Source organism: Phaeodactylum tricornutum, chromosome 19, assembly GCF_000150955.2.
Source record: "Phaeodactylum tricornutum CCAP 1055/1 chromosome 19, whole genome shotgun sequence".
NCBI classification, from domain to species: domain Eukaryota; phylum Bacillariophyta; class Bacillariophyceae; order Surirellales; family Neidiaceae; genus Phaeodactylum; species Phaeodactylum tricornutum.
The window spans coordinates 79,900-92,760 of NC_011687.1; the positions used below are offsets into that span (position 1 = coordinate 79,900).

Consider the following 12,861-nt stretch of genomic DNA (forward strand, 5'->3'; position numbering starts at 1 on the left):
CTTTTCGAATTGGCGTAAAAAAATGCTGACGTGACTCATGGAGCACATTTTCTTGGGCTCAACCATGTTTAGTGACGGACACTCGCTATACCAACCAGCGCAGTAGGCATCCATGAGTTGTACAGTGAAGGTATTACAGCATGGTTTGAAGCTTTGGTGGCCGAGAAAAACAATGTTTGCATTTGGACGCATAGAGATTGCCTTTCCAGTATCGACCATTGTACAATTTCCTATTGATGAAGTGAGAGAGAACGAGAGCAACGAGTGACAGGACCACCAAGGAATGCGTCAACTGCACAGAAGGTGGATCAAGGGTTGGAATTTTCTTTTTTGTGGATGTTCTTCCAGCTTGCTTCGTTTGCGCCGGATACGCGAGAAAGGCCGGAACAGAAAGGCTGACGAAAGTGCACTACATGCCAATGCATTACACGGTACTCTGAGTGAATTTTCATCAGTGAAGAGAGGTGACACCTCTCACCTAGCAGAACAAGAATTTGGTTCGGTCGGGAAGTTGCTTCGCGAAAGAACGAGCACAGACGATTCTCGATGCAGAAGGGGTCCATCACACGATCGGAACAGTTGAGTCGAAAAATGAGACTGTTGCTATATTTCAAATGTCCTCCACGACATCATTTGTGAGACTGGATACAAAGCGAATTGCGTTTTTCTTTCGTAAACCCGGAAATTAGGTTTGCGCAACGAGCCGTGGACGCGAGATCGACAGACCAAAAAGTGATTCGCCTGGGGATCCAAACACCAACACCAATCTTCATCCATCCCCAAAGCACCGTTCATCCATAGGTTTCCTGCTTTCCCCAACACTATTACCATGCCCGAGGTAAGAACACTATGAACTTCCGGATTTCTGTAAACAAAATGGCCTTGTGTCGACAAAAAGACGGAAGAAAAGCGATGGGAAGGTCGCGTCTCCTGAGGTGGCATCCTCACGCCCTTGCGACGGGTAATGAGTCTCGTTTTTTAGTAGACCGGCAACCGCTGGAAAATTCATTCCTGAACAAAAACGACTCACTTTCGCTTTTCGACACTAGATTGAAGAAATCGACGATGTCCCCGAGCTCGAAGTTCAGGAAGAAGATGACGATGTTCCTGATTTGGAAACCCAGGGCATGGACCCCGCTATGCTCGCTCAGGCGCAGGCCATGATGCAGCAGGAAGAGTTCAAGCAGCAGAACCGCAACGAAAAGAAGTCGCGCAAAGCCATGCAAAAGCTGGGCATGCGGGCCATTCCGGGCGTCCTCCGTGTGACGGTCAAGAAGTCCAAGAACGTTTTGTTCGTGATTCACAAGCCAGACGTCTTCAAGTCGCCCAACGCCGACACGTACGTTGTCTTTGGCGAAGCCAAGTCGGAAGACGCCGGTGCCGCCTCGCAGGCGGCTGCTGCTAAGCAATTCCAGCAACAGCAGGCCGCGTCGGCTGTTACCAGTATGTCCCAGGCACCGGAACCCGAAGAAGAAGGGGAAGCAGATGAAACAGGACTGGAAGCGAAAGATATCGAACTTGTCATGGCCCAAATCAATTGTACACGAGCCACTGCCGTCAAGGCGCTCAAGGAGAATGATTGCGATTTGGTCAATGCGATTATGAGTTTAACCAAATAGAACAGTGAAGCTGACCGCATTTATTGAAAGACGTGGTTGACTCTTAACATCATATTATTAAAAAGTTTCACCTGCAATTGTGTGCTTGCCGAGTCTAGAAATCTACCATACTACAGTATTCGCTTGTGCGAAAAAAAACAACAACCCGCTGCCTCCTTTGGTATGAAAGCCTCGTTGTCTTCCTTTATTCCTGATCGGAAGGATCCATCAGCCTCCCTAGTCAAAAAACGGTATCTGTGCTTCAACGCCCTACGGAAAAAGGAAAGGCAACGTGTGAGACCTGACCGTCCGGCCTGAAGGAGTCAATGAGCCATTCAATGCCTGTGTTAAGAATAAATCTCTCGCACCTGATAGTTTCCGGGAACCGCTGGGTCACTCTGATATCGATTTTGGTAAAAATTCATCGTCTCCTGAGATCCTTTGGTGTACACTACCGAGTTTCGGTATCCGTCCCGTCCCGTTGCATCACACTGTTCTCCCAACGCCATTTCCGTCAACACCACAAACAAGGCATTAGACCATTCAAACCAATTGCGCGTCATTCCCGAGCCACTGTCCGTGCAACCGCTATTACTATCAACGCTTTCGTGCGCCGCATCCTGACAGGCGGCTTGTAAGGATTGTCGTAGTTGAAATGCCACGGCATGGGCACGCTGCTGGGGAGTACCGGATAACGTCAAAGCTTCCATAGCAAAACTCATGGGCCAGACATACTGATGGGGCGTATGGGAACTTCCCATGCCGCGAAAGGCGTGGTTGGCGTAATAGTGCTTGTTGAGTTTGGGATTCAACAGTCGTTGACGAGTGTTTTCGTACACTTGTGGATCAAACTTGGACCACCCCAAGACCGGTATAGATAAGAGAGATGGCACGTTGGCGTCGTCAAAATCTTCCAACGAGTTACCAAGACCATCCACTTCGTAGGCATAAACAGTTTCTCCAGAGTCCATTTGAATGGTTCCATGTTTCTGGATACCTTCTTCAATTTCTAGCAGCAGTTTTTGCATTTTGTTGTGCAAGGTTGCATCTCTCCAGATTTGTTGGTTCAGGACAATCGCCCGTTCCAAGGCAGCAGCCGCGTAGATATTGGACGGCACATGATAATGTAGATCACAGGCCTCATCCGAGGGCCGAAATCCTGACCATGTCATGCCCGTGTAAGCCGTCTCCTTGCCTTTGCCATCCCGGGGTAATTCCAAATAGCGATACGAAGAATCCCTTTCGTGGTGCTGTTCAATAATGTAGGTGTCTACCAAAGTCTGAACGGCGTCAAAAACAATGGGCTCCGCCAGCAAAATTTCCGGACGGTACACGTCCGAGACGTAGTAATCCCAAAGCTGTGTGATAAAATAAGCCCCCGAGTCGACTTCGTAATTGCGTGTTGCCACCCAGCCTCCCCGTCCAATGACACGATCTTTGAGCGGCAGGGAACGGGGATTCTGCCACGACCGTGTATAGGCGTTGCCGTAGGGATCCTGAATGATATGAAAGGCTTGTCGACGAATGGCACCTTGTATTATCAGGTTTAACCAGGGTTGGTGTTGGATACGCGGCACGTAGAGCCCCATTTGTACGGCCGAATCGCGCGTCCACATGTAGGGAATGTCGCCGGTGGCGACAAAGGTTTGTGAGCCCAGGTCACCCACCTGGGTAGCCCGCGTCAAACTAGAGTAGAGGAATTGGCCGCACAGTTTGCGAGCGCGGTCCATTTCGGCCGCGGTGAGATTCTGGCGGACAAATTCTTGTATCGCGGTGGCGTCCGCCGTGGGGTGCGGATCGGCTTTTCGGGTCCATACCGATGGTGGTAGGCGGCGAGCCCAGGCAGCTTTCTTCAATGCAGCCTGGTTCGAGCCGGCGAAATTTCCTGCTCCGCGCAAGAAGGAAGCTCCTTTTCCTCCGATGGTTTCGAGAGTGCTTGGAATATTGACAATGGCGTTGGACCTTCCTAATGTGGGCTCGAGTGACGAATTCATATAAACAAGGGCCGTCATTGAGACCAGGGAGAGAACAAACACGACAATCAGAAACATCCACAAGAATACCAGGCTTACTGTAGGAGTAAATTCGTTTCGTGGAAACTGCTGTTGCTTGTCTAGGCCAGCAGCGCTACCGCGTGGATGCGTTGTTGGGCCAGTCCTGTTCGTGCCAGTACGCGTCGCATTGACGCAGGGATTGCTCCCTTGGCTCTTTCGCAACGACAACATGCCGAATTATCCGGAATAGGTCTAGAGCGCGCAGATACACCAACGGTAAGTTTTTACAATTGGTAACTCTCTCTCTCTCTTTTCGATGTCAGCCCTTCAATAGAGATCGCAAGTGCCGGCCGGTACAGAATTCACATTCACTCTAACGCAATCTCATCACCATCGAAACCTCTGTGGGTTTATCATTTTCACCACTAGCTAGCTAGCTAGCACGTTGACTGGTATCGAGTTTACTTCCTTGAAATACTCTTGGGTCAAGAGTAGGCGACTCGAGCACGCGCATCGTGTGCTTTTTAGACTTATTTCATATGTGTCGCAGATTCTTTTAAACTGTTTATCTATTTCATATATGTGAGTTTTCACTTTCAATATTGAGAAGCCCTTGTTTAGGTTGTGAAGTCGTGCTTTCCTTAGTGGTGTACCGTTAAATTGCTTTCGTCAGACTCTTACGGTAGTTCTTTTCATTTGGAGCTGATCTTCGCTTACTCAAAAATCTTGTTTTGGTCGCTTTTATGAGAAAGCCCTATAGACTTGCGCATTCTCATTCACTGCTAGGTTCCCTGCCGCCAGGTTCGTTTCCCGGTCTTCCCGCCGACTGTCACCGTCAGCACGATGAGGCTGAACGTGAACGGTGATTCCTACCACTGTCAATCTACTAGAGGGCGGAGGTCGATCAACAGTAAAACCTACTTCTTCTTCAATGACGTCATTGAAGGGAATGGGTGGATTGATTGTGAAGGCGGTGCGCATCTTGCCCATCGGTGGCGTATCTTTCGCATTACCAGTCAATCCCATAGGTATCTATCGCACCATACTTTGGTTCTGAACGGTTAGAGTCAAACCATACCGTTTCCCCTTGCGTCTACAAGAAGGACCCACGAAACTCGTTCGCTTTTCGTCCTTTCGCACCGCACCCGGAAAAGATGTGGCGTCGAGTTGCGTCTTTCGGGATCGCCTTATGCGTTTGGTCGATGGCCGGTGTCGTCCCGAGAATCAAGGCCTGGGCACCGCCGTCTCGACGGCTGTCGGTACCGGTACATACCAGTTCCTGTCCAGCGCGCCCAGTGCTTATATCGTGGCGTCTGACACCCGAGGCTTTCGACGTGGATACGGCCGACTCCGCGACCGAGTCTACACCGCTAACGCCGAGCTTCCACCCCTTTTCGTCGTTCGCTCACAATACCACAGGTCGCCTAGCGTCCCTGAGCCTACCCTTCTTGGCGGTGACTGTTGGATCCAGTCTCCCCGCCGACGCCGCGACGGCCGCAGTGGGTCCCGTCCCCAGCGCCCTGGTGGCGTACACGCACTACGTCGGTCTCCTCCTCTGCACCGCCTGTATCGTACAGGAACGCGCCTTGGTGTCGACCACCATGTCGACGAGTGACGAATCGACCCTGCGCACGACTAACCTTGTCTACTGGTTGAGTGCGTTGGTGGTGATTGCGTCCGGTGGCGTCCGTGTCGGTGCGTACGGCAAGGGGTGGGAGTTTTACAGCCACGAACCGTGGTTCTGGGTCAAACTGGCTCTGGTTGGGGTATGGACGGCATCGTCCTGCTTTCCGACTATCCAACACATTCTGCGCGAGCAAAGCAAAAACCCCGCCACGGGACAGTACTACCCCATGTCGGAGGCTTTGGTGTCCCGGATGCAGAGCCTGTACGTGGCGGAACTTACGGCGCTTTTGTTTATTCCCGTGGCCGCTACGCTCATGGCCCGTGGGGTTGGTTACTGGAATGACCTACCGTGGCCGGCGGGGGCAGCCTTGGTAATTCTTCCGAGTGCCGGATTGACGTACAAATACGTCAAAGAGGCCATGACTTGGCAAGAACCCCCGCCGGTAGTAGACTTGGACCAGTCTGATTAGGTAGGCAACGCTGGAAACCGGAACGTAGAAAGTGACGGAGAATGCCCCAAAAGTCCAGTCGGTCCGTACCCTTAACCTCAGCAAGCTTTAGAGACTTTGGTTAGGCCTAACATAAACCATCATGTGCGTCTGTCTAACCGACCTCTAGAGAGATTGACAAGTAGGTGTGAGGTAGGTAGTTAGTTACAATAGGAAAGAGGGCGGAAGGTTAGTGTAAAATAGCTATCTCAAAAGAGTATTTTTTTTTATGAAAACAAGGTAGTAGAAGAGAGATCTTCCCATGCTTTTTGGTATCTATCGCTTCCTGGGGACTCACCCGACTTGACCCGTGCAGACTCAATGAACCGAGAAGGGGGGTAGGTGTAAGTTGAGTGCGCGAAATGGCGAGCGGGGCAGGCTGCCGCGCGCCAGTTCCGGTTTGGCGTGTTTCGGATCGGGTCACCATGGCGCCGAGGACGAGTGCCGTTTCCGCGAGTGCGCACCGACACGGACGGCATTTTTCCGCAATTGGGCCAATATACTTCACGCTTACCGTTTTCAATCTGTACGCGCAGTGCGGTCTCTTCCTTCCGCCGCACGTCTTGGTAAGCCGTAACACTGACACGCACACGCATACACAGAGTTCTTCGAGTACAGAGGAACAACCCGACATTGTGATTTCCGGTTTTTTTGTTGTTGCACTCGGACGCACACGAGACGAGTGTCATCAGTAGCGGCGTATTTATTATTGAACAGTATACATTTTTCTGCCTATATCATGGCGCTCGTCAATGTTGTCAATATGGTAAGGCCGTCAGAACGGTTTACGGCACGGACGAAACGACCGTCTTCGAAACGGATGTCCTCATTTGGTTCTGTACTCTGCTCTCACGTTCTTTCTTCTCCAACACGCAGGTCGTTTTGGACAATCCGACGTGTTTCTTGAATCCATTCCAATTCGAAATTACCTTCGAGTGCTTACAAGAACTGGAAGATGGTACGTTTCACAAAATGCAGATGGAGCGGAACGCACGGTTCGGCACCTCTCGGATGCCAACAAAACACCATCAATCTCACGACCTCGGAATATTTCTTGTTTGTCTTTCTCTTCGCCGCACCAGATTTGGAATGGAAAGTGCTCTACGTGGGGAGCGCACACGATTCGCATCAGGATCAGGTCCTGGACGAGATACTGGTGGGTCCGGTACCGGTCGGTCGGAATAAATTCGTCCTGCAGGCCGACGCACCCGATAGTCAAACCCTGCCCAAAGACGAACTGCTCGGCGTCACGGTCGTTCTCGTCACCTGCCGGTACAAGGACCGGGAGTTCGTACGGGTAGGCTACTACGTGAACAACGAATACACCAAACCGGGATACGATCCGGACGCGGACGGCCCCGTCTCCTGGCCCTTCGCCTTGGAGCACGTCACGCGACACATTCTAGCCGACAAACCGAGGGTCACCAAATTCGCCATTCCATGGGACAGCAGTGAGGTAGAAAATGGCAACGGTAATGTCGGACAGCAAGAAAACTTTCACAACACTAATACGGCCCAACACGAAGCACGAGATATGCTGGATCAAGTAAACAAGGTGGCCGCTGCGGCAGCCCAATCGACACCATCCACCGCTGCGACCGATGGCATGGAAACGGATTAAGGTCAGGAATATTGGTAAAGCAAAAGCGAACTTTCGTCTTTTGTAGAGAGACGAGAATTACGCTCGCGTGGTGTGTCTCCACAATCATTTTGCTACATGTTAGACCAGCACTAGCTGTAACACCTACTAGTAGCGACCAAACCTCGGGGAAAGGAAATGTTACACGAAAGTGCCTATGGAGACTAAGTTTGTAGACTATCGGTAGATATATTTAAACTGGCGCACAGTGAACAACGAATCTCAGCTGGGTGGCAGCCCAACGTGTGGTTTGGGATACTGCATCGTGGCTCATAAGCGTAAACGGACAGGAAAGCAGACCAGAAATGAAATCCCTTCATTTGTCGATCAGAAAATCAAGGTTGATAGTGTATGACAGATGTAATGGTTCCATCCCTCCTCACAAAAAAAAGTCACTGTACCTAGATTTGAAGAAATGCTCTGTAAGGCACCAGAGCCCAATCAAAAAAAGGAAAAAGGCAGGATGTCTGTCAAACTGAACGAAGAGCTTCATGGGAGGGTGTCCGACGTCTGTTTCACGCGATACAGATTATACGTCCACAAGAATGGGTAACAGTAAACTCCGTCGGTTGTGAAATAGGGTTGCGGTGTATCGATATTTTTCATCGACTTCCTAGTACTCTCCTGATCAGTCATCTCGACATCCATTTATCCTTCCACTTTCGCCGAGAGTTTAACGAACACTGTACTTAACTTTGACCCTTTCACTTGTTAATTCAAATAGACGTTATTGGGGGTTATTTCATTAAGCCTACAAGAAAACGACAATTTTTCGCACTATATATCATAATCCGGAGAGCAGGCTCGGCTCTGTATTTATTGCAGTTCTGCGATCCACTAGAACTTCGACGTCGCCAAAACTACGCCGGGGGATGATTTTGGCGCACTATTTTCGCTCCTGTCAAAAATCCACCTCAATTGGCGGTCCCATTTTCGAGAGCCACCTCAAATACACGAATCGTGCATCGCCATTTTGTGAGACCACATAAAACAAGTACTTACACCCTTCAGCATCAACAGCTACCAAAAACATGGCATTTCGAAGTGCGCTCATCTTCTTGCTGGCCTCGAGCCATGCGTCTGCTGTTCAGGCTGCGCACGGAGGATTGAAAGGGACAAAGGTCGCTGACCAACAAGCTCACGGTACGCAAGGTAGGAGGTTGTTTCGCAAAGCCGAAAAGCCCGTCCCCAAGATGGTTGAGCTCCCCCCGATGGAGGAACGAATGGACTACAATGACCAAAACTTCAATATCGTCATGGCAACCGACGGTGGCGACTTTTGCTTCGACTTTGATAAATGGTGTACGGGCATTGCTTTGGCGACGATGGCATCACGAAGCGCAATGAGTGGCCAAACTGGCTTAAATTCGAGTGACTTTGTCAACACATTCGCCCTATGTGAAGTGGGACGGCTGACGGCACAGACGACTGGCTCGATTCTCGTGGCTGAAGGGAGCTTCGACGTAACACGCGTTGGGCAAGACGTGAATGGAGCAGGATCGGTGCAGGAGATTGACCTTGCCGTCAACATTCAGTCCGCCAGTGTCGCCCTTACGAGCTCAAACAATCAAATTGAAGGAGAAATTATGGCTGAGGTTGACGGATTTGCGTATACAGATACAAGTGCTCTTTGCGAGAAACTAGCAGAAGAAGGAAGTGGCGGCATGATGTCTGAATTTCTATGCGCTGCTGGAACATCAAACTCTACCATCTTTGGTAACTCCACGGCCACCATCTTTACTAATTCGTCTGCTGCGTCCGAGGCTGGAACCGTCGGCGTTATTGCGACGCATGTGCACGTAAAAGGCGAGGACATTCAGGAGTTTTCGGCTTCGGTTGCCGGTGGCGTTGCCAGCTTTGCCTTTGCCGAGGCCTCTTCCGTAGCCGAGGCTGTGGTAGCTGCATACCTGGATGCAGTGGCCGACAGTTACACCGAAATTTGTCAAGATTTTATCATGTCTACCTGCGTCGATGAATGCGACCTTCTAGCCGGTATGGGACTGCAAATGGATTGCGTGGGAGCTTGCAGTGGCGATCTGTGCGACGAAGACTTTGCAGTGAATGGGCTCAACGCAACATCGTTTGCCGACTCGTTTGCGTCGTCCTACACAGAATCGTTCAGTCGAGTTGCCTACCAGTTTGTGGTGGATGCCGTTTTCCAGCGAGTAGAGGGAGACAACAACGACGTTATGTCCTTCACCTTGGGTACGAATAGCTCAGGGCCCAACACCTTGGTTGAAAGAACCAGCATATCGCAGACTTGCATTAGTGGTGTGGTACCTCAGTAAGCATAAAAATACCTATTTGTGAAGAGCAAATGTCCTGCCGACCAACCACTAATTCTTTCATCTGGCAGCGCCAAAGCAGCTGGAGTCAAAATACAAACAGTAAACGAATAGTACTCGTGTGTGATCTATATGTAGTCGATCAATAGTAGCCATATAACGAAATCAATCGATCAGGATCTTTTGCAAAGGAAACGCTTACATTAACTGTAAATTTCAAAATGATTTTTTTAACCAATCCGATATCATGGTAGCTTGACAGTGAGTACCGGTTGCTGGGTTCTCAATTTCCACAACGAGATATTTACCGTATTCGGATCGATGTAGAGGATGTGATGCAGTGACTCACGTTCTCTGGATGAGGGCAAGGCTATTCGATTGTGCAAGACCTCATCGTCTGCAAACGTTACCTCGCTTTCGTTTCTTCGCCTCTAACGAATGTGGAAACATTTGATCTAGAATTTACTTGGATTTACATGGAATACGTGTAAGTCTCTCGAATTAGAATATCAACATCCTTGGCACCCTGTCTGCCTCACTCGCCTGAAAAAGAAGATCGAAGTACAACCTTTGAACATGCCGCCGATACACCACATTGGAAGATGGAATCGGCTGGTCCTACCGAGCAATACTTTGCCGTCGTCTTTCAAACACAGTCAGTGCAGATCGATTACGACTTATCTTCGAGACGTCTGGCGAAGCAAATCTTTCAGGCCTTCCAATCCTCTGGCGAACACTCTGGAGGAAATTTATGGTCCGAAACCTCCGAGCAACAGGAAAATCTCAGAGGTTGATACGCCGATCACTGTACCGGCTAACGTCCCACGTCTGCAACATGTGCGACCACATCATGTCGGTCCAGCCGTACAAAGCTTGCAGACTCAATTTCTGTCAAGCAACAACGATTCGATTGGCGAAGTCCGAAAGAACACTGCGGCTCGGTCTCTAACGTCTACACTGACAACGCTTAACGAAAATCGGGCGGTCTTGCAGAGTGGACGTCAAATTGCCAATTGGCTGTGTCATATGGCGGATGAACGAAACAAGGGCGAGTGGCACCGCGCGGCACAGACTGTGGCCAATACCATTGACGAAAGTTCTTTGGAAACGTCAGAAACGGTCTACCAGACTCTACGTTCGCTATTGCTTGTACAAGACGAACAACATGGCGAGTTGGATTTCGCCATGTCGGACGCCCGGTTTGCTGCGCAAATGTGGGTTCGAAAGTACGAAGTCGAAACGGGGCAAAGCTTGTTTGAGGACGAGGAGAAATTTATAAAATATCGGGAATACACAGAAGCTCTTCATGGTGTTACCGCCGCCATTCAGAAGGCTCCACCGCTCGCTACACAGCTTTTGATTGCGGATATGTATAATTATGTCGGTTTGTCCAACGCGAAAGCAAATTTGTTGGGGTACAAAAACTGGGCCGAGCAAATATTGGAGCATCGGATCGTCACGGTGGAAGAATTGGAGGGCTTGCACGAAACGATCCGAGAACGGTTGCAACCCTTTTTGAAGAGTGCTAGTGGACAGGCGAATAATTCATCAGGGCAAGCCTTGGACGATCTCTTGACCCCGACAGGAAACACGCCTCTTGTAAGCGGGCTAAGTCCGCAACAAATGGACGACCTTTCTCGATTGCGCATTGAGCGTCACGTGACGCTGGAGGGCGCCTTGTTCGTAGCGAGCCGCATGTCGCAAGATGTCTTTGGGGTCTCGCTCATCCCAGCCAGCCCGGAAGAAAGTTTAGTCTGTGGTTGGCATGAAGATGTGCGCTTATTTCATGTTCAAGACGACATAACTGGCTCCCACCTCGGATCTTTCTACTTGGATCCCTTTGCTCGAGATGGCAAACTGAAGCGAGCAGTTTCCTCCCCACTGATAACACGAGGACGTATTTTAGAGAACGACGCAGAACGTACTCCGGTTGTGGCGGTGGTCCTCTCCATTGCACCACCAATATGGGACACAGATCCAGCCACTCTTACTTGGATGGACGTGGAAGCTCTATGGCACGAACTGGGACATGTGTACCAATATATGCTTGGGCATAGTTCATTAGGAACATATCTAGGTCCGGAGCAAAATCTCGACTGGCTCGAGATTGTGCCAAAATTCATGGAACATTGGCTGATGGAACCATCCACATTGCTTGCTTTGGTACACGCGTCGGAGCTAGGTCGTGATTTGGAATCCAATGTTGAGGAGTCCATTGAAGCGGCCTATCGTCACCGCTCTCGCCAGAAGGTGATGGAATTAGCTCAACTTACCTTCTACGGACAGCTGGAATTGACTCTATTTTCCAAGTTTGATTTGAAAGGTGAAGAATCGATGTTGGACCTTCAGCACCGGCTTGCACAGGAATTTGTACCACACGATCTGCCCGGTCGCAAAGACATCACCGCGCTCAGGGACATATTCCAAGACAATGCCAATGGGCGTCCATTAGCCAACTATCGTTATTTGTACTCTGAGATTGTCAGCGCTCAAGTTTTTGAGCAATGGAAAGAATCATATGAAGTCGATGTGGAACGTCTTCCGCAACTTCGGCAAAGTCTTCGTCGGTCTTTTTTGGAACGAGGTGCCGCTGTCAAGGTGGACGATATCGACCCAACGTATCAGATTCAAAACGTCTCACCGCATGCGCTATTTCAACGGTATCGGCTTTAGATTTTGTTACCGCCAAGTTACTGAACTTATTACAAAATACATGCTCGTCAGACATGATGACGTTGGTAAGAGGTGATCAATCCGCCGTCCAGTAATGGAAACAAATTCGGGTTAAATTAAGTTTTAAATGTGAGCATTGATTGATTGCAAAAATACAGCTGACGGTATCTCTAGTTTGAGGGATCGTTGTAGGAACAGGCCACTGCGGCCATACCACCGAAAAAAATGACAATTAGAACGACAGCAATCATAATGTTGGGCTTATCGACATCTTCATGATGTCCACAAAAGTACAGACCAAACGGCATACGCTGACTGTCGGCCACTTCCTTCAAAACTCTTTTATACAGATCATCTTCAACAACAATTGCAAATCGGTTGGGTGGCAATAACTCACGGTGGTGCTTGTAGTTCGCGCAATTATTGCAGTTGCAGGTGCATCCCGTATTGACGAGCTCATCGTCGTCGTCCAGAAAATCCTGCCAGGAATTATTGACGCCAGTCGCAAAAAGGTAGTATTCAACAAAACAATCATTTTCATCCGGATTTTGTTCTTTG

The 12,861-nt window shown here is 49.7% G+C and overlaps 6 protein-coding genes across 6 annotated transcripts; 5 read left to right on the forward strand and 1 right to left on the reverse strand.

Annotated features, from left to right (window-relative positions):
- Positions 1 to 829: 829 nt before the first annotated feature.
- On the forward strand, positions 830 to 1,694 carry PHATRDRAFT_48728 (predicted protein; the record flags this gene model as incomplete). Its single annotated transcript, XM_002183249.1, has 2 exons — positions 830 to 838; positions 1,050 to 1,694. The coding sequence occupies 2 exons, from the start codon at positions 830 to 832 to the stop codon at positions 1,617 to 1,619; spliced, it is 579 nt and encodes a 192-aa protein (XP_002183285.1). The 3' UTR covers positions 1,620 to 1,694.
- A 251-nt stretch (positions 1,695 to 1,945) lies between these two features.
- On the reverse strand, positions 1,946 to 3,610 carry PHATRDRAFT_39269 (predicted protein; the record flags this gene model as incomplete). The annotated part of the gene is made up of 1 exon (XM_002183382.1): positions 1,946 to 3,610. One exon carries the CDS (start codon positions 3,608 to 3,610, stop codon positions 1,946 to 1,948), a length of 1,665 nt encoding a protein of 554 aa, XP_002183418.1.
- Positions 3,611 to 5,091: 1,481 nt separating this feature from the next.
- Positions 5,092 to 5,550, forward strand: PHATRDRAFT_7235 (predicted protein; the record flags this gene model as incomplete). Its single annotated transcript, XM_002183250.1, has 1 exon — positions 5,092 to 5,550. A coding segment is annotated over one exon (459 nt), but the record flags the coding sequence as incomplete, so codon positions are not given.
- Positions 5,551 to 6,573: 1,023 nt separating this feature from the next.
- Positions 6,574 to 7,161, forward strand: PHATRDRAFT_52450 (predicted protein; the record flags this gene model as incomplete). The annotated part of the gene is made up of 2 exons (XM_002183251.1): positions 6,574 to 6,664; positions 6,789 to 7,161. Coding segments are annotated over 2 exons (464 nt in total), but the record flags the coding sequence as incomplete, so codon positions are not given.
- Positions 7,162 to 8,247: 1,086 nt separating this feature from the next.
- On the forward strand, positions 8,248 to 9,760 carry PHATRDRAFT_48730 (predicted protein). The gene has a single exon (XM_002183252.1). It carries the CDS (start codon positions 8,377 to 8,379, stop codon positions 9,631 to 9,633), a length of 1,257 nt encoding a protein of 418 aa, XP_002183288.1. The 5' UTR covers positions 8,248 to 8,376; the 3' UTR covers positions 9,634 to 9,760.
- Positions 9,761 to 10,042: 282 nt separating this feature from the next.
- PHATRDRAFT_48731 (predicted protein) lies at positions 10,043 to 12,370 on the forward strand. Its single transcript, XM_002183253.1, has 3 exons — positions 10,043 to 10,419; positions 10,493 to 11,377; positions 11,708 to 12,370. Exons 1-3 carry the CDS (start codon positions 10,233 to 10,235, stop codon positions 12,301 to 12,303), a joined length of 1,668 nt encoding a protein of 555 aa, XP_002183289.1. The 5' UTR covers positions 10,043 to 10,232; the 3' UTR covers positions 12,304 to 12,370.
- Positions 12,371 to 12,861: the final 491 nt, after the last annotated feature.

Bases quoted from the DNA above. Each gene is read 5' to 3' on its own strand.
- PHATRDRAFT_48730 (XM_002183252.1), top strand. From the start codon at position 8,377: ATGGCATTTCGAAGTGCGCTCATCTTCTTGCTGGCCTCGAGCCATGCG.
- PHATRDRAFT_48731 (XM_002183253.1), top strand. From the start codon at position 10,233: ATGGAATCGGCTGGTCCTACCGAGCAATACTTTGCCGTCGTCTTTCAA. The intron at 10,420-10,492 runs GTTGATACGCCG...ATGTCGGTCCAG, and splicing joins GCAACAGGAAAATCTCAGAG to CCGTACAAAGCTTGCAGACT. The intron at 11,378-11,707 runs GTTTAGTCTGTG...GAACATATCTAG, and splicing joins CCCAGCCAGCCCGGAAGAAA to GTCCGGAGCAAAATCTCGAC.